This window comes from Eremothecium cymbalariae, chromosome 8 (genome assembly GCF_000235365.1).
Source record: "Eremothecium cymbalariae DBVPG#7215 chromosome 8, complete sequence".
Taxonomy (NCBI): domain Eukaryota; kingdom Fungi; phylum Ascomycota; class Saccharomycetes; order Saccharomycetales; family Saccharomycetaceae; genus Eremothecium; species Eremothecium cymbalariae.
Window position 1 is genome coordinate 138,543 of NC_016456.1, and position 22,183 is coordinate 160,725.

The 22,183-nt window shown below is 39.5% G+C and overlaps 8 protein-coding genes across 8 annotated transcripts; 5 read left to right on the forward strand and 3 right to left on the reverse strand.

Annotated features, from left to right (window-relative positions):
• Positions 1-1,001: 1,001 nt before the first annotated feature.
• RPO21 (DNA-directed RNA polymerase II subunit RPB1) lies at positions 1,002-6,233 on the forward strand (the record flags this gene model as incomplete). Its single annotated transcript, XM_003648130.1, has 1 exon — positions 1,002-6,233. One exon carries the CDS (start codon positions 1,002-1,004, stop codon positions 6,231-6,233), a length of 5,232 nt encoding a protein of 1,743 aa, XP_003648178.1.
• Positions 6,234-6,444: 211 nt separating this feature from the next.
• Positions 6,445-8,505, reverse strand: BPL1 (biotin--[acetyl-CoA-carboxylase] ligase BPL1; the record flags this gene model as incomplete). The annotated part of the gene is made up of 1 exon (XM_003648131.1): positions 6,445-8,505. One exon carries the CDS (start codon positions 8,503-8,505, stop codon positions 6,445-6,447), a length of 2,061 nt encoding a protein of 686 aa, XP_003648179.1.
• A 495-nt stretch (positions 8,506-9,000) lies between these two features.
• Positions 9,001-9,819, forward strand: CRD1 (cardiolipin synthase; the record flags this gene model as incomplete). Its single annotated transcript, XM_003648132.1, has 1 exon — positions 9,001-9,819. One exon carries the CDS (start codon positions 9,001-9,003, stop codon positions 9,817-9,819), a length of 819 nt encoding a protein of 272 aa, XP_003648180.1.
• A 125-nt stretch (positions 9,820-9,944) lies between these two features.
• CCT4 (chaperonin-containing T-complex subunit CCT4) lies at positions 9,945-11,534 on the reverse strand (the record flags this gene model as incomplete). The annotated part of the gene is made up of 1 exon (XM_003648133.1): positions 9,945-11,534. One exon carries the CDS (start codon positions 11,532-11,534, stop codon positions 9,945-9,947), a length of 1,590 nt encoding a protein of 529 aa, XP_003648181.1.
• A 241-nt stretch (positions 11,535-11,775) lies between these two features.
• Positions 11,776-12,858, forward strand: CDC123 (cell proliferation protein CDC123; the record flags this gene model as incomplete). Its single annotated transcript, XM_003648134.1, has 1 exon — positions 11,776-12,858. One exon carries the CDS (start codon positions 11,776-11,778, stop codon positions 12,856-12,858), a length of 1,083 nt encoding a protein of 360 aa, XP_003648182.1.
• Positions 12,859-12,945: 87 nt separating this feature from the next.
• FRE1 (ferric/cupric-chelate reductase) lies at positions 12,946-15,015 on the reverse strand (the record flags this gene model as incomplete). The annotated part of the gene is made up of 1 exon (XM_003648135.1): positions 12,946-15,015. The coding sequence occupies one exon, from the start codon at positions 15,013-15,015 to the stop codon at positions 12,946-12,948; it is 2,070 nt and encodes a 689-aa protein (XP_003648183.1).
• A 1,598-nt stretch (positions 15,016-16,613) lies between these two features.
• On the forward strand, positions 16,614-17,933 carry CRR1 (putative glycosylase; the record flags this gene model as incomplete). The annotated part of the gene is made up of 1 exon (XM_003648136.1): positions 16,614-17,933. The coding sequence occupies one exon, from the start codon at positions 16,614-16,616 to the stop codon at positions 17,931-17,933; it is 1,320 nt and encodes a 439-aa protein (XP_003648184.1).
• A 563-nt stretch (positions 17,934-18,496) lies between these two features.
• COP1 (coatomer subunit alpha) lies at positions 18,497-22,102 on the forward strand (the record flags this gene model as incomplete). Its single annotated transcript, XM_003648137.1, has 1 exon — positions 18,497-22,102. One exon carries the CDS (start codon positions 18,497-18,499, stop codon positions 22,100-22,102), a length of 3,606 nt encoding a protein of 1,201 aa, XP_003648185.1.
• Positions 22,103-22,183: the final 81 nt, after the last annotated feature.

Here is a 22,183-nt window from a genome sequence, read left to right on the forward strand (position 1 = left end):
CCAGAAGATATATAATACTGTCCCAGCTCGCAGCTGCAGGCCCTTTTGTAAAACACGAATTACTACAAATCTTGAAGCTCTTTTAAGGTTCATCAATATCATGAACTACGAAGCAGTGAAAAATTTTTTTTGTCGGTGGCAAACAGCTTCAACAAAACAGTGTGTTCAGTTATGTATCAACAATCTATAGTACTTAGAGACATACAGTTTTTGACCTTCTAAGGCTTGTATACTCTTTGTTTCTTCCTTTATCTGAGTATTACCTTTCTTTGCTGCTTACCTGTGGGGGTTGTTTTCTTCTTCAATTAATATCATATAAATAAGGTTTTGCTTAAATAGCAATTGAAGCAGTTCCGGGTTTCCCAAACAAAAACGCTATAAAGGCAAAACATCTGCAAAACAAAGGGGTACCGTTCTTTGAACTCTATTTTTGAGCTATCTTGAAGGAATACTAGATTGGGTCTTGCTGCTGGTTTAGGGTTCGGTTTTTATTTTCGACTTTTTGATTGATTTGAGGAATTTTCTGACAGAAATTATCATCGCACGCCATTCGCAGCGTATCTACTAAGGTCTCTCAATACTAGTTGAATAGCCAGGGAAAAAGAACGGGAATTGTTTTCCTGATATTAGAAGGATTCAAAGCTGCTGTTGCTGCAACTGAATTAGCGTGTACCACTCTCTCCATTTTAACAGGAGGTTTTTATTATTATTTCAATTCTCGGTACTAAGACTTGGTTAATATTTGGAGAGTATTAATCTGAAAGCTTTCTTGCAGAGCTATTGGTACAAAAAAACATAAACTCGTTGCATTCTTTTATTTCACTTGAGATACAAATATATCTGTACTATTTTACAACTCTTCAAAAAGCCAAAAATTGACAAAAAAATTTTTAATACACTGACTTTTATTTTTTATTTTCTTGATACAAGCTCCTGCAAACTATCTCAAGAATAATATCCTTTTATTGCATCTGTGATAGTATCTACTATTATTATTACCAATGGTTGATTTCCCGTATTCCAGTGCGCCGTTACGTACTATTAAGGAAGTCCAATTTGGGCTGTTCTCGCCGGAAGAAGTCCGTGCCATTTCTGTAGCCAAAATTGAATTCCCAGAGACTATGGATGAGACGCAAATGAGGGCTAAGGTGGGTGGATTGAATGATCCTCGTTTGGGATCCATTGACCGTAACTACAAGTGTCAGACTTGTGGAGAGGGAATGAACGACTGTCCAGGTCACTTTGGTCATATTGAATTGGCAAAGCCAGTTTTCCACATTGGGTTCATATCTAAAATTAAAAAAGTGTGTGAATGTGTCTGTATGCATTGCGGTAAACTACTATTAGATGAATACAATGAGTTGATGAGACAGGCTATCAAAATCAAAGATCCAAAGAGGAGATTTAACGCTGTGTGGTCCCTATGTAAATCTAAAATGGTCTGTGATACAGAAGTACCATCGGAGGACGATCCAAGCAAGTATATATCCAGAGGTGGTTGTGGTAATGCACAGCCGAGCATTCGTAAAGATGGTCTCTCCCTGGTTGGTACATGGAAAAAAGATAAAAACTCTGAGGACAGTGATCAGCCTGAGAAGCGCATTCTATCTGCAGAAGAAATTCTAAATGTTTTCAAGCACATAACTCCCGAGGATTCTTTGAGGTTGGGTTTTAATGAGGATTTCGCCCGTCCCGAATGGATGATTTTGACTGTTCTTCCAGTTCCCCCACCTCCAGTACGCCCATCTATTTCTTTTAATGAATCCCAAAGAGGTGAGGATGACTTGACTTACAAATTAGGTGACATATTGAAGGCTAACATCAATGTTCAAAGATTAGAAATAAATGGTTCACCCCAGCACGTAATTCAAGAGTCGGAATCTTTACTACAGTTTCACGTTGCAACCTACATGGATAACGATATCGCCGGACAACCACAAGCTGTTCAGAAATCTGGACGTCCAATTAAATCTATTCGTGCTCGTTTGAAGGGTAAGGAAGGCCGTATTAGGGGAAATCTTATGGGAAAGCGTGTTGATTTTTCTGCGCGTACGGTTATTTCTGGTGATCCTAATCTGGACTTGGACCAGGTTGGTGTTCCTAAATCTATCGCTAAGACTTTAACATATCCAGAGGTGGTCACGCCTTATAATATTGACCGTCTAACACAGTTGGTCCGTAATGGCCCTAACGAACACCCTGGAGCGAAATATGTTATTCGTGACAATGGTGATCGTATCGACTTGCGGTATAGCAAGCGTGCTGGTGACATTCAGCTACAGTATGGCTGGAAGGTTGAACGTCATATTATTGACAATGACCCCGTATTATTCAATCGTCAGCCGTCATTGCACAAGATGTCTATGATGGCTCATAGGGTTAAAGTAATGCCCTATTCTACGTTTAGGTTGAACCTATCCGTCACTTCCCCATATAATGCAGATTTTGATGGTGATGAAATGAACTTGCATGTACCCCAATCAGAGGAAACGAGAGCTGAGTTGTCTCAATTATGTGCGGTTCCACAACAAATTGTATCTCCTCAATCTAATAAACCCTGTATGGGCATTGTGCAAGACACGTTGTGTGGTATCCGTAAAATGACATTAAGAGATACCTTCATTGAGTTAGATCAAGTATTGAATATGCTCTATTGGATTCCAGATTGGGATGGTGTGATTCCTAAACCAACTATTTTAAAACCAAAGCCATTATGGTCAGGCAAGCAGCTACTATCTATGGCTATCCCAAATGGTATTCATTTGCAGCGTTTTGACGAGGGAACCACATACCTATCACCCAAAGACAATGGTATGTTGATTATAGATGGTCAGATAATATTTGGCGTCGTCGACAAAAAAACTGTTGGCTCCTCTAGCGGTGGTTTAATTCACGTTGTTACTAGAGAAAAGGGCCCTCAAGTATGTGCCAAATTATTTGGTAATATTCAAAAAGTTGTGAACTATTGGTTATTACACAACGGATTTTCGATTGGTATTGGAGACACTATTGCCGATGAAAAGACTATGAGGGAAATTACAGAGGCTATTGCTCTTGCTAAGAAGCGTGTCCAGGAGGTCACTAAGGAAGCTCAGGCTAATTTGTTAACAGCGAAGCATGGTATGACGTTACGTGAGTCTTTTGAAGATAATGTCGTACGTTTCTTAAACGAAGCTAGAGATAAAGCCGGCCGTTCTGCAGAGCTCAACCTAAGGGATTTGAATAACGTTAAACAGATGGTTAGTGCTGGTTCTAAAGGTTCTTTTATTAATATTGCTCAAATGTCTGCTTGTGTTGGTCAACAATCTGTGGAAGGTAAACGTATAGCATTTGGTTTTGCTGATCGTACTTTACCACACTTTTCCAAGGATGATTATTCTCCGGAATCAAAGGGTTTTGTTGAAAACTCTTATTTAAGAGGTCTAACCCCCCAAGAATTCTTTTTCCATGCTATGGGTGGTCGTGAAGGTTTAATTGATACTGCCGTTAAAACCGCCGAAACAGGTTATATCCAGCGTAGGTTGGTTAAAGCGTTGGAGGATATCATGGTTCATTATGATGGTACAACTAGAAATTCATTGGGTAATATTATCCAGTTTGTCTATGGTGAAGATGGTATGGATGCTTCGCATATTGAAAAGCAGTCGATTGATACCATACCAGGTTCTGATTTGGCATTTGAAAAACGTTACAGAATTGATCTATTGAATCCGGAATATGGATTAGATCCTTCACTTTTAGAATCTGCAACTGAAATTATGGGAGATTTAAAATTGCAGAATATGTTAGATGAAGAATATAAACAGCTTGTTCAAGACCGTCAATTGCTGAGATCTGTATTTTTAGATGGTGAACATAATTGGCCGTTACCTGTTAATATTAGGCGTATCATTCAGAATGCCCAACAAACCTTCCGTATAGACACAACTAAGCCGACCGACTTGACTATCAAAGATGTTGTACTCGGTGTACGGAAGTTACAAGATAACCTTCTTGTCTTACGTGGTAGCTCTAACATATTAAAAGAAGCTCAAGAAAATGCTGTGACATTATTCTGTTCCTTGGTAAGATCTCGTTTAGCTACCCGTAGGGTTCTCACTGAATACAGGTTAACCAAACAAACATTTCAATGGGTTTTGAACAATATCGAGGCACAATTCTTAAGGTCCATAGTACATCCGGGCGAGATGGTGGGTGTTCTAGCTGCACAATCTATTGGTGAACCTGCGACGCAAATGACTTTGAACACATTTCATTTTGCCGGTGTTGCCTCCAAAAAAGTTACTTCTGGTGTTCCCCGTTTAAAGGAAATCTTGAATGTTGCAAAAAATATGAAGACCCCTTCATTGACTGTTTACTTAAATGAAGACTATGCGGCTGATCAAGAAAAAGCAAAGCTAATTAGATCTGCCATTGAACACACAACTCTTAAAAGTGTTACTGTCTCTTCCGAAATATACTACGATCCAGATCCAAGTTCGACTGTTATTGAAGAAGACGAAGAAATCATTCAATTGCACTTTTCCTTAATGGATGAAGAGACGGAAAACTCATTAAAGCATCAATCTCCATGGTTACTACGTTTGGAATTAGATCGTGCCGCTATGAATGATAAAGATTTAACTATGGGCCAAGTTGGTGAGAAGATTAAGGAAACTTTCAAAAATGATCTATTTGTTATTTGGTCGGAAGATAACGCAGAAAACTTAATTATCCGTTGTCGTGTTGTTCGTGATCCAAAAACGTTGGATGCCGAAGCTGAGGCGGAAGAGGATCATATGTTAAAAAAGATTGAAAACACTATGCTAGAAAGTATTACTTTACGTGGTGTTCAAGATATTACCCGTGTTGTTATGATGAAGTATGATCGTAAGGTTCCGAATGAGACAGGAGAATACCACAAGGTTCCTGAATGGGTTTTGGAGACAGATGGTGTGAATTTGTCTGAGGTAATGACTGTTCCTGGTGTGGACCCCACCCGTATTTATACCAATTCCTTCATTGATATCATGAACGTCTTAGGAATTGAAGCAGGCCGGGCTGCGTTGTACAGAGAAGTCTACAATGTTATTGCGTCTGATGGTTCTTATGTGAATTACCGGCACATGGCGTTATTGGTGGATGTGATGACTTCTCAAGGCTTCTTGATGTCTGTGACTCGTCATGGTTTTAATAGGGCAGATACCGGTGCTTTAATGAGGTGTTCTTTCGAGGAAACTGTGGAGATTTTATTCGAAGCTGGTGCATCTGCTGAATTAGATGACTGTAATGGTGTATCAGAGAATGTCATCTTGGGTCAAATGGCTCCAATTGGCACTGGTGCCTTTGATGTGATGATTGATGATGAATCGTTGATCAAATATATGCCTGAGCAGAAGTTGACTACAGCTATCGATGGCAAGGATGGTGGTTCCACTCCGTATAATAGTGATTCTGGGTTGGTTAATACTCAAGTCGATATAAAGGATGAATTAATGTTTTCTCCATTGGTCGAGGCTGGAGGTTCTGATGCCATGTCCGGTGGGTTTACCGCTTATGGTGGCGCGGAGTATGGCAATACAACATCTCCTTTCGGTGGATATGGAAATGGCCCGACATCTCCTGGATTCGGAGATGCTTCATCCCCAGGGTTTTCACTTACTTCACCAGCTTATTCCCCTACTTCTCCAAGTTATTCTCCTACCTCTCCAAGTTATTCGCCTACGTCACCTTCATATTCACCTACATCTCCAAGTTACTCACCTACATCTCCAAGTTATTCGCCTACGTCACCTTCATATTCACCTACATCTCCAAGTTACTCACCTACATCTCCAAGTTATTCGCCTACGTCACCTTCATATTCACCTACATCTCCAAGCTACTCTCCTACATCTCCAAGCTACTCACCTACGTCCCCAAGCTACTCACCTACGTCCCCAAGCTACTCTCCAACCTCTCCAAGTTACTCTCCAACCTCTCCAAGTTACTCTCCAACCTCTCCATCCTACTCGCCCACTTCACCTTCGTACTCACCTACTTCCCCATCATACTCACCTACTTCCCCATCATACTCACCTACTTCCCCATCATATTCACCTACTTCTCCATCATATTCACCTACTTCCCCATCATATTCACCTACTTCTCCATCTTATACTGGGGCATCTCCGCAATATAGCCCACGTTCTCCATCTTATTCGCCAAGCTCTTCTAATAATGAACCAAAGAAGGATGAGAGTGGATATAAATGATGAGTTGTCAGGACAAAGGAGTCTAGACCACGGAAATTTCTTGCAGAAACAAAAAAAACTAATAAAAATGAGATAGATTTCTCGCTTATGAACTTCTGTATGTTATAGCATTTCTCTAACCAACTAACGTAAATATGTATTTTTAATGTTTTGTGTTTTATCTACAGTTAACAGACTATGGTCGCTGCCAACCTGTCCCAATGACTTTTATCTAAGTCAGCTTCTTGGAAATCAATCCCTTAAATATATCGAAAGAATTTCCATCTGGTTGTAAGGTATATTCTAAACCTGTAAATTCATTATCGCTCCCTTGTTTTAATTCCCTAGCAATAAGCAATCCATAGTCAGAAGTAATTCCCGTAATCATTGCTCTAGTATTGTTGTAATCTTGTAAGTGAACAATTTGACCAGAATGTAACCATAGTCGATAATATCTTGGCAATGCTAATTTGGGACCATAGTTTATAAAGTCCGAAATTAAACTACCCAATTTCGTCATGTATAAAGCCAATAACCTTTCAATTTCAATCTTCGGCAACGGATCCAAGTCAACCAAAGCGCGTTCCTTATTCAAAATGTTCACCCAAGTCATCACTGAAGTTGTTGGAGCTTCATTAAATAAGTTAATACCACAACCTATCAGCAAAGAGTATTTGTTGTTTATGAAGTTGGAATTTACAAGCATGCCCGATATTTTTACGTACACACGTTCAACTTCAGAAAGAGGTATAATATTCGACTTTATGCCCTTACCAACCAATTTGATATCATTTCTGCGGTAATATTCTGGGTCTAATGCGTACATATCATTGGGCCACTTAATTCTTATAGGAATATCCTCAAAACCGGGAGCATATGATAAGATAGCTTCGCAATACGCGAGCATGGACAGGTATTGCACAAAAGCAATTGAAATTTTATCGCCAGTCCTAGGAGATACAACTGGTAAGTTAATGCAAACAGTTGAGGCAGAAACACCTCTTGGATTAACCCAAACATTATTTCCACGCCCTCTTCCAGCAACCTGCAAGGTACTAACAAATAAAACGGAGTTCTCCGGCATCTTATGAAGTAATGTTTTGTTCGAGTCTAATAATGTGCTCGTGGAAGTTACAACTTCTCCATAAAGAAGTATGGAGCCTAGTGATGTATCAGCATTCAGATTGTCGAAATACTTTTTTATGTCGAAGTTAGGTGTTAATGCAGGTGATGGCAACATGTCATGATCTGTACCAATAAGAAGTGGCTTAATGACAATATTTAGGTCCTTGTCTCTTAAATCATCTCGAGTAGATTCATAAGCCGAGAACCCCTGGTACAGATGAAAGGTGTCGGCATTGCTTTTGAATTCAAATCTATTACCTTCTTTTGTAGACTCACCCTTAAGGGACTCAGCAAATTGATGAAGTAGTTGCCCATTATGCACCGAGCAGGCGACAAGTGGCGTTAAACTTGGAATTTGAGAAGATAACCTACTAGTATTAAAACGTAAACCAGCCTTAATCAGAATTTCTCTTAAGAAAGCCAACCTAGCTTTTTCATGCTCCTTCAAAGTATCAATAATTTTACGTTTATCATCTTTCCTCTGGGATGTCATTAATAGCCCAGGATTGAACTCAAAATGAGCCCCTGACAATAGTGCCTTACCCTTTCCAACCTTACATAGTATGACTGATGCTGCACTAGGGATTTGCGCAGAATCGATGTCGTCAGAACATGGAACATCCAAGTCTTCTTGATATTCGGCCAATATTTCAACATTTGCATACTTATGTGCATCAACAAAGACTGGCCCACCATTAAAATACACAGCAAACTCTTCTCCATCAGCATTAGAAGGCTTCAAAATTGGGGCCCGAGCACCTGCTTCAGAATTATATTCAAATCCCCTGAATGCAGGTCCCCTAGCAATACCTGGAAAGAACTGCAGATCTCTATTCCCAACAACCCCCAAAGGTCCATCCACATCAAATTCCACACGACCACTACCAAAATAACTACCAGCACAGATACCAATATATATTCCGCCTTGCTTAGACACAAACTTCTTGATTAATGCAGTAGCAGATTTGCAAGCCTTAACATATGGTATGTCTGCACCACCAGGAAAAACCAGAGCTGACGTTTTTGAATACCATGCCTCGTTGCTAAGAGACCTTGGGGATATCGTAGAAACCGCATAATATGGTTCTAAGAAATGCCGTAGGATGGTAACTGTTTGACTAACCGACTCTGAACTAGTACCAGGACCATTATAGATATACACATTCATTTTTACAGTTGCTGGTCAAAAATCAGTAAAGTTAACGAAAATTCTATTCAGGAGGAGCTAGCAATCCAATAAATCAGTACTAGTATCTGATATTTATACCTAACTGAAACTATAGCAAACGTAACGTGTCAGACTACACCTTCATTATAGTCTAAATACTAGGACATGAACTGACTGATTACTACGATTTTGAAAAAGAAAAATTCCGTTGGGTATAATACTAAAGCTCATCTCTAAATCACCGCATCAGTTGGTAACTCAATACATTTGCTGAATATTCAAATTTCCTACGACAGTGTATTAAATCTATCAGCATATATTGGAAGAGAATATTAGTAACAGTGTATGTTCGATCTTCTCACTATCTATTAAGAATGTAGTTTATGGCTAAGTGTGTGCTAAATTTCAACATGCTTTTTTTCATCTTATTGTATATGAACCTGCTTAGAGCTTTCACAAAGCTAGTTAGGAAGTGCAAGGCTGTTGTTAATCGAAATGTGGAAGCACCTACTGCTTCCTAGGCAGTTTAACTTGCCCATAATACCTAGAAGTTTCAATCGATGTGCTCCATTTAGAAACATAGTTGTACGAGCATATTCAACTGGTTCCGAAGGTCATTACAAAAACTCTATTCCTAAGAAGTACCCTCAATCGTCTTCGCTATGGACAGTTCCAAACTTTCTGACGATGACTAGGATTTCAACTGCACCGTTTATTGGTCACTTCATTTTATCGCAGAATTTAACACCGGCATTTTGTTTGTTCACTTACTCATGCATCACCGATTTCTTGGACGGTTACCTGGCGAGGAAATACAAGGCCAAATCAATTGTTGGTACAATATTGGACCCAATGGCGGATAAGATATTGGTGATTATCACGGTCTTTTCCTTGTCATTTCCTCCTGGTCCTCAATTAATTCCATTGCCAATTGCTGGCCTTATTTTAGGTAGGGATGTTTTATTGGGTGTGAGTGCCCTTTTCTATAGATATTCCACCATGAAGCATGCATATAATAGGGTTACATGGAACAGTTACTTGGATATTTTCAAATATCCAAGTGCAGAAGTTAAGCCGACAGTAATTTCCAAGTGGAATACATTTCTCCAGATGATATATCTAGGGTGGGGGTTGCTGTTGATGATGTTGAATTCTCAAGACGAAGACGGCACTTCAGAAAAGACGCATAACTGGCCATGGGTCCACGAAGGATTTACTTATTTTGGTTATCTTGTCGGTGTGACCACCCTCTGGAGTGGTTGCTCTTATATATTCAGTAAGAATGCCGTTAAATATCTTAGAAAGACAAAATAGTAATGGAATTTGTGTGCTGCCGAAGCTATTAATGTTTTATGAAAGGCGTTAGTTCACTCCTTATATTGGTATTTAAAACTATGTTATATGTACAATTAGATGTGGACAGCCAAAAAACGCGTCCACTAGCGACTGAAGGTAATATCGTCGATACGAAGTACTGATTTAACACATTCAGATGCCAAAGTGATGGCGCTGGTGCTGACCAAAACTGGCTGTAAGATATGTTCGTCATATGTATTAGTAGTACCAGAACGTCTCACTGAAATACCAGCGTTTGCTTCACCTTTTTCATGTCTAGAACGAAGTTCAGTAATCACCTTAATACTATTCAAGCCTGCGTTTTCGGCAAGGGTAATTGGAATGACTTCTAATGCTTCTGCAAATTCCTGCCAGACAAAGGCCTCAACACCTTCCAAGGCACGCGCTTCCTTCATTAAAGTACGGGACACCTCAATTTCAGGAGCACCTCCGCCAGCAATCAGCGCTCTTTCTTTAACCAAACAACGTATAACGCATAGTGCATCATGTAGCGAACGTTCAGTCTCGTCAAGAACAACATTGTTAGCACCGCGAACAATACAGGAAACAGTAGGTTTGGTATTAGGGCTCTTGACACCAGTTATCTTAACTATCTTGGTACCGTCACTGTCAATTTCCTCCAATAAATCTGCAGAACCCAAACGATCTTCCGTAAACAAATCAATATCAGAGATAGGCCTGCAACCTAAACTTTTTGACAAGAACTCTACCTCGTCTCTCTCAATATCCTTAATTACAAGAATGTTCAGTTTCGATAAGAAATGTAGCGCTAGGTCGTTCACAGCATCTCGCAAAATAGACTTTTGAATCAATAGAACATTACATTTTGCCTTCTTGATCTTCTTACAGATGTTTAACAAGTATGCACGCTCCTCCTTCAAGATCTTGTCCATTTGTCTGTAATCATTAACCACAATGTTATTCTCTGTATCTGGTTTTGGAGGAGAGATCTGAAACTGGATCAAAGCAATCCTAGCCTTATCCATCCGAATTGGACCGCCTGCATTTTTTACAACTGACTGGGTTAGTACAACACCATCAACCAGCTCTGTCTCATCGATGGTACCGCCAACTTTCTTAATCAAACGTATGTCGTTTAATTCAACATTCGTGGAGTCCTCAGTAGTAATCTTCAAAACACAATTAACAGCTAGCGGAGCCAAGATCGAAGAATATTGACTAACAATCTTAGAGCTTAATGAAGTGGCAGCAGCACGCACTAAAGCATCCCGATCTTGAAGAGAAATTTTATGAGACATATTTAGTAAAATCTCAACAGATCTCTTTGCAGCACGCTGGAACGATTCTGCAATTATAGTAGGATGAATGCCCTTGTTCAACAATTTATCAGCAGCTCCAAGCAACGCACCCGTCAATATCACAACAGAAGTAGTACCATCACCCGCCTCAGCATCTTGAGCGCCTGAAACTTCAACCAACATTTTCGCAACAGGATGCAAGATCGCCATTTGCTGCAATATAGTATGACCATCATTAGATATAATAATCTCTGCACGAGAAGTCTTGATCATCTTGTCCATTCCTTTTGGACCCAGAGAAGTACGGATTGCATCTGCAACAGCACGCGCAGCAATGATATTTGCCTTGCGAACCTCTTGAGGCTTTTCCCTATTATTGAATGTAGCGTTACTAGCGGTAACCTTCGATGGCATATTCAGAACAATACAGGAACCACCAATGCTTCAATCTATAGAAGCTTTGATCACCTTCCTAGAGCTTAAACTGGTAATACTTTAACATAATTTCACTTTGTCTTTTTGCCACTGAAAAAATATATATCGTAGATGGTGATAGTTGAAAGGCATCGATTGAAATATCGAGATCATCGCTTTAAACATGTCCAGTGCAAAGACGTTATCGTAGTCCCTTTCGAGTTTGCAGATATCATCATCAATGAATGACGAGTGTAATTTACCTGTAGATATTCCTGTTACAAAAAAGCAGATCGAAAACTGTATCTTTTCTCATTGGTATGGTAAATTTAAAGGTCATACTCCAAGAGCAGAGATAATAAAGCCCCTTCCTATATCTTTTATTAAGTACCTGGAGCAGGATGGTATTAAACTACCGATGGATAAGATGGAAAATTCATACTATAATCAGGATTTGGAACTGACGGTGGATAATGACTATAGCGACTGGGAGGATGCCAAGGATGAGCGGGATGATGACAAGCACTCCACAGATGGAAATGAATCAACGATAGACCCGCTCAGTGCTTTCCCAGAGTTGCACGAGCAGCTCAAGAAGGTGATAGGAAAGTTTAAATCAGTGATGCCAAAGTTGAACTGGTCGGCTCCAAAGGATGCCACGTGGATATTACCAAACAACAGCATGAGATGTAGCGAGGTCAACGACGTATATTTGCTGCTGAATGCCTCCAACTATATTATGTATGATCTGCATCATGCGTTTGAAGAGTGTATTGCAGAGGAGGGGGGAAATCATGCAGGATCTGTGGAGTATGAACTTATTCTCAGGGAATGGTTTAATATAAATCCAGCCCTAGAGTTTCGAGTGTTTATTCGGGACGGCATGATATTGGGTGTCTCTCAACGGGACCTGAATTACTACGACTACCTTGCTACGCTAAAGGAAAAATTGAAGGGTTCGATTAAAAAGTTTGTTTATGAAGTTTTATTGCCAAGAATTCAGGATCAAGCTATAGTGGTGGACCTCTATATTCCAAGAGCATTCGACAAAGTTTGGTTAATTGATATGAACCCATTTTCACGGAGAACTGATTCACTGATGTTCGGTTGGAATGAGCTACACAATACCCACCGTGTTGACGGAAGTGATTTTGAATTGCGCTTAATGACAGAACACAATATCGGTAGATTTGCGACTAAGGAACACTCAGAACATCATGTTCCAACTGACATTTTAGAAGCAAGCCTGAACACCGAAACCCTAAGGGAATTAACTAGTAAGTGGAAGGAACTATTATCTTTACAGGAGGATGAAGAATCTTAGGCCTTTAAATTTTAACCATGAGTACTATTTAATATACACTATGTATGGAAATGAACTTTTAATAAAACTTAGAGGAGGCGATTAAAGTTACCAAGTAAAGCTTTCTTCTTGTAAGTCAACGTCAATCTTCAAACTTTTAGATATCCCACATCTGGCCGCATGACGTAGGTGATCATTGAACAGAGACGGACCACAACTAATAAAGGTCAAGTCTTGTGAGCGTTTGGAAGAGACATCAATTTCTTGCCCAACGAATGAGTTCAAGTCGGGGCGGTTGGATATCCATTCAATACTGAAAGAATCAAGACATTTTTGAGCACTTATATCCAATGAACTAGTTTCTTCTAAAAACTCTTGGGATTTAGTGCAGATGATATGCACATCACAATTCCTCAATTCCAGGTACTTTAGCTCTTCGGCAAACCAAGTTAAACATGAGACATCGTTAATAATCCAGTAGAAAGAATGATTCAACTGGGATTCATGTTTCAATAATTTTGCAAAATGCGGGTAGACAGCAGTAACACCCAGACCAGCGGAAATACCAACGTACCTTCTGTCAGATGAAGTCAAGTTTGGGATTGAATTACCATAGGGTCCCTCTAGAAGTAGGTTATAGTTAATTTGATCCTTTTCAGATATTAAAATTCTTTCCAACAGGCGTTGAGTGATACCCTTTTGAGCCTTGAAGTATAAATAAAGCTTGTCCTTGCCGAACTCCGAAGCACTTATAACTGTAAATGGGTGTGATTGAAACGGATATATCCATTGATCTTTGGAGCTTAAAAAGTAAACATAAACAAACGACCCAGGGTAGTACTTGAAGTACTTTGGCCTCTTGATGGTCATTTTAATGACTCCTCCACCAACTTCAGACAAGTTGGCAGTCTGAACACCACCACACAGTAAAATGCGGCTTATTCTGGCACATCTATCAAAGCTAACTATGAAAACCATTGACCAGACCCAGTTGAGCCATCCTAAAGTACGAACGTGATAATACATTGCAACAATGAAAAGAATATTGAAAACCTTGTGCAAAAATAGGAAGAATTCATATGTTAGTCTTCTTATAATTTTATCACTGTGAAAGACTAGTAAGACAATGAGGGTCGTTCCAACAATACCCCAGTTCCAATAAGTTGCCAAAAATTTCGTATAGCCTCCACCTTCAGCACTACAAGCATATACCGTCCAAATGACTGAATGTATAAATGCCAGCATACAACAAACATAAGAACACCATTTATGATAAAAGCTGAAGGTGGCATAGGCCATACCTGTCAATGGAATGAATGGATTATTGCGGATTCCAAAAAAATAGATAACCGGAAACAACGAAAAGCTCATTAAATCAACCCTATAACTTACCAGATCCAAATCCATAAACCACTGAGAGTTTGTGTAAGGATGTGGCAAGGTCACATTATATCCAACACAGCATGAAATAACAGTTTGAATGATAAAACCTGCAACTACCAGCCATTGAAGCCTGGTGGGGAAATCTAAAGGGAATAATTTTGCAAACAGATACGTTCTTTCATGGTAATCCTTATAGACAGATGGTAATATAATATGCTTCTTCATCCAATTAGTTCTCAATGGAGACCACCGAAGAAAACGATGTAAAAAATTAAACAAGGTAGCAATTACGAGAACTGCACACCAATAGAAGACTAGACCCCAACCAAACCATTGCGATGTGACAACAGAAGACGTGAATTCTTTGAATTTAATGTAATACCAATCAAATTCTTTATGATCCACTGCAAGTGTCGTATTAACAGGATTATCTAGATCAAATGGAGTTGGATCTCTCAGGCTCCCAACACTTTGCTCATATGCCTGATACATATCCTCCAAGGTGTAAATTACGTCTCCCATTTCAAAACATCTCCTCACAACATGCTTTAGTGCATGATCAATAGTTTTTGTAGAATTGGAATTAGAAATAATACAATTCGTAACAGTTCCAACCCAATTACGATTCAAACATCGACATCTGTACGCTTTCATTCCATTAGAATGAGAGTTACAGCCCCAATCAAACGTTTTATGGTAGTAGATACATGCTGTCGCCAAGCTAGAGTCTACAATGACCAATGACTCGACCAATGTCGCTCCCAATAGTGCATAGGACAAATTAGACAGTCTCATCTAAACTTACCTACTGTTGCTTGGAATAAATATAAATTGCAAACCATCCAGGCTACTACTACTATCAGTGTTGAACAGGGTTAAATCTCTAGTACTTTTTTATAGGCCGCCAAAATTCCACCTTACATATGCAGGATATTCCGAGTCCTCGAGCAGTTTTAAAATATGTTGCACGCTCGAGAGCATTTTTTGAGATCATCAATATGAGCAAAGATAAAAAAAGAATAACTGACATTCAATGACAAAGTCATTGTAGGCAGCATATTGAATAAAACAGTGGGGCACGCAAGGTAAGAGGCTAATAGTTGTCGACTTTTTGCTACTATATATAGTGCTTCGCCCCGCTCTTCAAGAACTTCAACGGTTTTGTAAACTTTAACTCGACAAGTTGTTAACAGGCTCGAAGAAAGCCTGTTAAAGCTCTTTTGGTAACCCTTTCTACAGATCCATTGGGTTCCTAATTGGAAGCCGAAGTAGATAAAATACAGAAGCTGCTTACAACCTCCTTAACAGTTGTATGTAAGATCTTGAGATTTCTGTTGCATATGTACGTCCATTATTCAATAACAAAAAACAGATAACCTTGTTCTGGAACATGGAAAAAGGATATTTGTTTAAATCATATGTGAATGGACACCAGGTTATGTATATACTAAATGGACAGTGTACTATCTACCGAGGAGACATTAGTTTTGATGAGTGGTATGATATATTCGTTTTATAGGACCGCGGCGCTTTGGCGGGGCCCAGTTAGCAGCACCGTTAATACCTGCAGGTTCGTCGAAAGGATACGTCATACATACAGCGTTAAGTTTTAAATTTAAAACATATCTGCGCAAAGTTAGTTTCTATTATATAAACTCTTTTCTGCTTTGGGCATCTTGGTTGAAAACCGCATTAGCCGGATAAATCACCTCTGATGAACTCAGCAAGCGGAAGGGTTGAGATGAGAGCCCTTTATCGAGCACATTATGGAACGGAATAGACACCTTCGAGCAATTTCCAATGCCGGTGTTAAAAACTTACAAATTCCTTGGATTATGGCATTTAACAAGGCAGTTGCATAATTCAGATTTTTACCCAAACGACAGATCACAATAGGTGGAAAAAATTATTTATAAGGCGCCAATGACTATGTATATTTAGTCAGATGAAGTCGTTACTCTACTCTGAACTTTCAATAGATGAGATCCATAACATAGCAAACAATGAGTTTTTGCATTAGAATTGCAAAAATATCATACAACTCATATATAAGGCACAAAAAATATTTTGAAGGTGAGAACTTGAGGATTTCGGAAAATCGCAACCGCTGGCATCTCCCTAGCTTCTTTCAAGAAAACATATGCTCTCTTTGAGGACTAATGCTGCATTAGTAAACCTCATATCGTCTTTATTATTTACTACTTTCACTACTTGGATCTAGCTAATAAAGGAACGTTTAAACCTTGTACTTTTTTATGTCTCACTTCAGCTTTTTTGTGTCAGCGTCGGGGATCTGTTTGTTCGATACTCTATAAAAATCCAGGATCGATCGATTCCCCTATACCTCTAAAAGAAGCGAGTAGGTAAGTTTATTGCCTCCCAAGATCCACGAAATGAAAACATTTTACACATATTTGACATTTCTAATTGTTGCTTTTGTTAAAGCAAACTATGTGGAACCTTTCAAAGCAAATCCGCCTATTTTTTGTTCGGAGCATGCCCGATGTCCTTTTATGTGGCCATGTTGTTCACAATATGGACAATGTGGCAGTGGTCCTCTCTGTATAGTTGGCTGTAATCCCAAATCCTCATACAACATAAAAAGTTGTGTGCCGATTCCTGCTTTATTGCCCGCGTTAGGCTCAGGGAGTCATGAGCAGGCTGCTGAGGTTGTTAACTTTGTGCAACGAGCAACGTTGGCAACGAGTTTCGAGCGTAAGATGAGTCCAGAGTTATACAATACTCATCATGAAGAGCAAAAGTTTCAAATGTCAGCTGTAGAGAGTGATTTGAATAGCAGAGGGTTGATCCACTTTCCTGATTTTTTAATTACTTCTAATTCTGAAATTGCAGAACAAATGTTAGAGCACTATGATTTTACCCACAGTGGGTTCACAAGTATAGATTTTAGAACGGAAAATCTAATCCTTGGGATGCCAAAGGGTACAACTGGTAGCTTAATAACGTCTGCAAAGGCTTTTCTTTATGGGAGAGCCGCTGTCACAATGCGAACCAGCAGGGGAACTGGAGTGATAACGGCAATAGTTTTCATGTCATCGACACAGGATGAAATTGATTTTGAATTCATTGGTGGAGAATTGACAATGGTTCAAACCAATTACTATTATCAAGGTGAATTGGATCATTCCAAAATGCAGAAACACCCATTGCCTTCAGATAGTTTTGAGGAGTTTCACATATACGAAGTCGACTGGGATAGTGAGCGCATAAACTGGCTAGTGGATGGAAGTGTTGTTAGGACATTATTTAAGAGGGACACCTGGGATCCTGCAGCAGGTATATTCAAGTACCCACAAACACCAATGACTCTCCAGATTTCTCTCTGGCCAGCCGGTACTTCGGATGCCCCCACAGGTACTATTCAGTGGGCGGGAGGGTTAATCGACTGGGATCATTCTCCCGATATCATAAAAGAAGGCCAACTATATGCTACCGTAAAACGGGTTACCGTAACGCCATACGACAACAAATTTTGTCCAGAAATTATAGGAAATGTAACTAACATGATAGTACGCAATAAACCTATTGACTCGTTTAGAATCTCATACGGATATGAACCTAAAAATGGTATTTACAATGAAGAAAGCTTACGGTGGTATCACGATGCTCCGTTCTATTTGAGCTCATGGAGATCAACTGGCTTAAACACCGGTAAATATCCAGAAATCGCAGAAACATATCAAGAAGAATAATCTGACCAACAATTCTAACCTAAGAGGAACTAATACCAGTTAATTATTGGCATCGACTCTTAATCGGTCTAAACAAATCCAATAATTTTATTATCCTTTTTTTTTTAAATACAATGACAGATTGATAGTGCTTTTCCCGTCTCAACGTGTCTCTAGTAATCAAACGGCTCTATACACACTACCAATTACTTCTAATACACAGAGGTAACTCCATTTTACGATAAACAATATAAATAAAAAGTAAAACCTTATATCTCACTTAGCATGAGCTCGACCCACTACGAATTCATTTATATTCTATTGATATTCGTTTATATGCAATCCCCCGTCACCGTCCAACGAGCGTCACTGTCGTCCATCTTGTCCGGGTAATGAAACTATGGCAGGAGATTGGAAAAAGGACAGGTTGGGAAGAAATGGAAGATTTAGGCGGAATTCGAGTTTACGCCACCACCAATTGTTTAGCAATAAAGAAGGTTGGTACTAGGTTGCTTAAGAGAGGGTCGAGGTATCTTTAAAGGGTACTGTTACACGTTTTTGGACAGGTTAATAGGTTTTTCAGCATGAAGATGTTAACAAAGTTCGAATCTAAGTCGACGAGGGCGAAAGCTATTGCGTTTCATCCTTCTAGACCATGGGTGTTAGTGGCATTATTTTCGTCAACAATTCAGCTTTGGGATTATAGAATGGGTGTGCTATTGCACAGGTTTGAAGATCATGAAGGTCCTGTGCGTGGAGTTGATTTTCATCCCACACAGCCACTGTTTGTTTCCGGTGGGGACGATTATACTGTTAAGGTGTGGTCTTTAGATTCACGAAAGTGTTTATTTACATTGCATGGTCATTTAGATTATGTGAGGACCGTATTCTTTCATAATGAGTTGCCCTGGATAATTTCAGCATCAGATGATCAGACTATTCGGATCTGGAATTGGCAAAATCGGAAGGAAATAGCTTGTTTGACTGGTCATAACCATTTTGTAATGTGCGCACAATTCCATCCAAATGAAGATTTGGTTATATCAGCTTCTCTTGACGAGACAGTGAGGGTTTGGGATATTTCCGGTTTAAGAAAACGGCATTCTGCTCCTGGATCTCAGAACTTTGATGAAGTTATTTCACAACAAAATCTTTTTGATGGTGGTTTCGGTGATTGTGTTGTGAAGTTTATCTTAGAGGGACACACGAGGGGTGTTAATTGGGCTTCTTTCCATCCTACACTGCCCTTGATTGTCTCTGGATCTGATGATCGTCAGGTCAAATTATGGAGAATGAGCGCTACAAAGGCGTGGGAGGTTGATACGTGTAGAGGACATTCGAACAATGTAGACAGCGTCATATTTCATCCTTACCAAAATCTAATTATTTCTGTTGGAGAGGACTCTACGATCAGAGTTTGGGACCTGGACCGGAGGACACCTGTAAAGCAATTTAAAAGGGAGCAAGACAGATTCTGGTTAGTAAGAGCTCATCCAAACATCAATTTGTTTGGTGCTGCTCATGATTCGGGTATCATGATCTTTAAGTTAGACCGTGAAAGACCACCAACTGCAATCAATCAGAACCAGCTCTATTTTGTAAACAAGGAAAAACAGGTACAAATGTTTGATTTCGACAAAAAGGTGTCTTCCCTACCATATTTGTCGTTGAAGAATATTGGGAGATCGTATAATACCTTCAAATCTATCTCTTACAATCCATCTCAGCACTCCATCCTAGTGAATTCTACTTCGAAAGATGGCAACAAGTTTGCTTTATGTGTGTTACCAAAACAATCAACTGGCGCAGTTGAAGCTTCTAACGTAATTGAAGACAACGGTAGCTTTGCAACTTTCGTGGCACGTAACAGGTATATTGTTTATAATCAGTCAACCGAGTCCATTGATGTTCGTGGATTGGACAACAGGGTCACAAAATCTATCAAAATAGAGGGTACTGTGAAGGATATTGTATATGGTGGCCCAGGCGCAGTTCTCATATTCCAACCCAAATCTGTTGTCCTGTTTGACGTTCAGCAAGGTAAAAAAGTTGCAGAGGTTATGCTAAAGAATGTGAAGTATGCAGTTTGGTCCCCCGATGGACAATATGTTGCTCTAATGAGCAAGCATACTTTGACCATTGCCACAAGAAAGTTAGAAATAACAACTTCAAACCATGAAACAATCAGAATCAAATCTGCTGCATGGGATGAGAATGGTGTTCTGATTCTATCCACCTTAAACCATATTAAGTATTGCTTATTAAATGGTGATAGTGGAATCATAAAGACTTTGGAAAAGACCTTATATGTCACTAAAGCCCATGGAAAGTTAATATATGCTTTGAATCGCGATGGGGACGTTGAAATATTAACAATTGACCCCACAGAATATAGATTCAAAAAGGCTTTGGTAAACAAAAACTTCCCAGAAGTCTTGCGGATTATTAAGAACTCTAACCTAGTTGGTCTAAATATTATTTCTTACTTGCAAAAATCTGGCTATCCAGAAATCGCGCTGCAGTTTGTTGAAGACCCCAAAACTAGATTTGATTTGGCTTTGGAATATGGCAACTTGTCGGTCGCTTTGGAAGAAGCAAATAAGCTAGACAATGATGCTGTTTGGGAACGTTTGGGTAAGGAAGCTTTGAGCCAAGGGAATTTAAATATTGTTGAGTTAGTCTATCAAAACTTGAAGCAACTTGACAAGTTGTCTTTCTTGTACTTATTGAAGGGTGATTCTGGCAAGCTTTCTAAAATGGAAAATATTGCTGAACAACGTGGGGATATATCCGCCTTATTTTTAAACACAATTTATGGCAATTCTATTGATAACAGAATCAGTCTTTTTGCTAAAGCTGGTTCCACCCCTCTAGCCTACGCTGTTGCTGTTGCTAACGGGCAACAAGAAGCTGCTGCTGACATCTTGAAACAGGCCGAAGTTAATGAAAAGGATGTTGTTTTGCCTGATTCCATGTCGGAGGCCAAATACGTAAAGCAATCTGTTCTTCAGGAACCATTCGAAAACTGGCCGTTAACGGATGCTGATCTTTCATATTTTGAAAAAGCTGTTTTGGGTCAAATTGAGGAATTGGAACTTGAAGATACCAGTTTAGAAACCGAAGCGAAAGCTTTAGATGTCGATGCAAATGCAGAAATTGATTTGTTAGAAGACTTAGACGCTGTTGGTGAAGAAGATGCATGGGATATGGGTGATAATGACCTGAATATTGGCGATGATTCTATCCAAGAGGAGACTGCTATAGATGAAGAGGTTGTTACAGGCGATGACAACATCTGGGTTAAGAATTCCAAGATACCAGCTGTATTTGTTGCTGCTGGTGCATATGAGGCTGCAGCTCAAGCATTAAATAAACAAACTGGTGTTGTGAATTTTGAACCCCTAAGATCTCGTTTCAACGATATCTACGAAGGCGCCAGAACTTATATGTGTGGTACTCCCAGTGAACTACCTCCAATTACTGGGTACATCCGTAGCAATGTAAATGCTGACGATTCCAACAGTCTACCGTATGTTTCTGGAGTTAATTGTGTTACGAACAAAATGAATGAAGGCTTCCGACTCTTTAAGGCTAATAATTTGGAAGCTGCTGTGGAAACCTTCCGTGATGTCATCTACACAGTAATACTCTTAGCTGTGGATAACGAGAAAGATGAAGAGCTTGCCCGTAATGCTCTTTCAACTGCTAGCAATTACATCTTGGGTTTGTCTATCGAGTTGGAACGTCGCTCTCTGACCACAGACAATGTCAAGCGCAACCTAGAATTAGCGTCCTATTTCACCAGGGTAAAATTGTTCCCTCAACACAGAAGCAACGCTTTACAAGTTGCAATGTCGCAGTCTTTCAAGCACAAAAACTTTGTTCAGGCATCCTATTTTGCTGGTGACTTCTTGGAGATTGTGACCTCTGGCCCCAGGGCAGAACAGGCTAGAAAAATCAAAGACAAAGCTGATTCCATCGCCAATGATGCCGTAGAACTCGATTTCGACCCCTACGCTGAATTTGACCTTTGTGCAGCGACGCATACACCTATCTACAAAGGGTCTCCTAGTGTCGTTGATCCATTAACAGGAGCCAAATATCACATTTCTGAAAATGGCAAGATTGATCGGATTGCCTTGATATCTAAAATTGGCGTACCTGCTTCAGGGCTAAGAATTCATGTATAATCAAGCCAAATAACGTATCGTATATCTGACTCAAAACCCCGTACTAATATTAGACCTTAAATGTATAAAACTATATCTTTG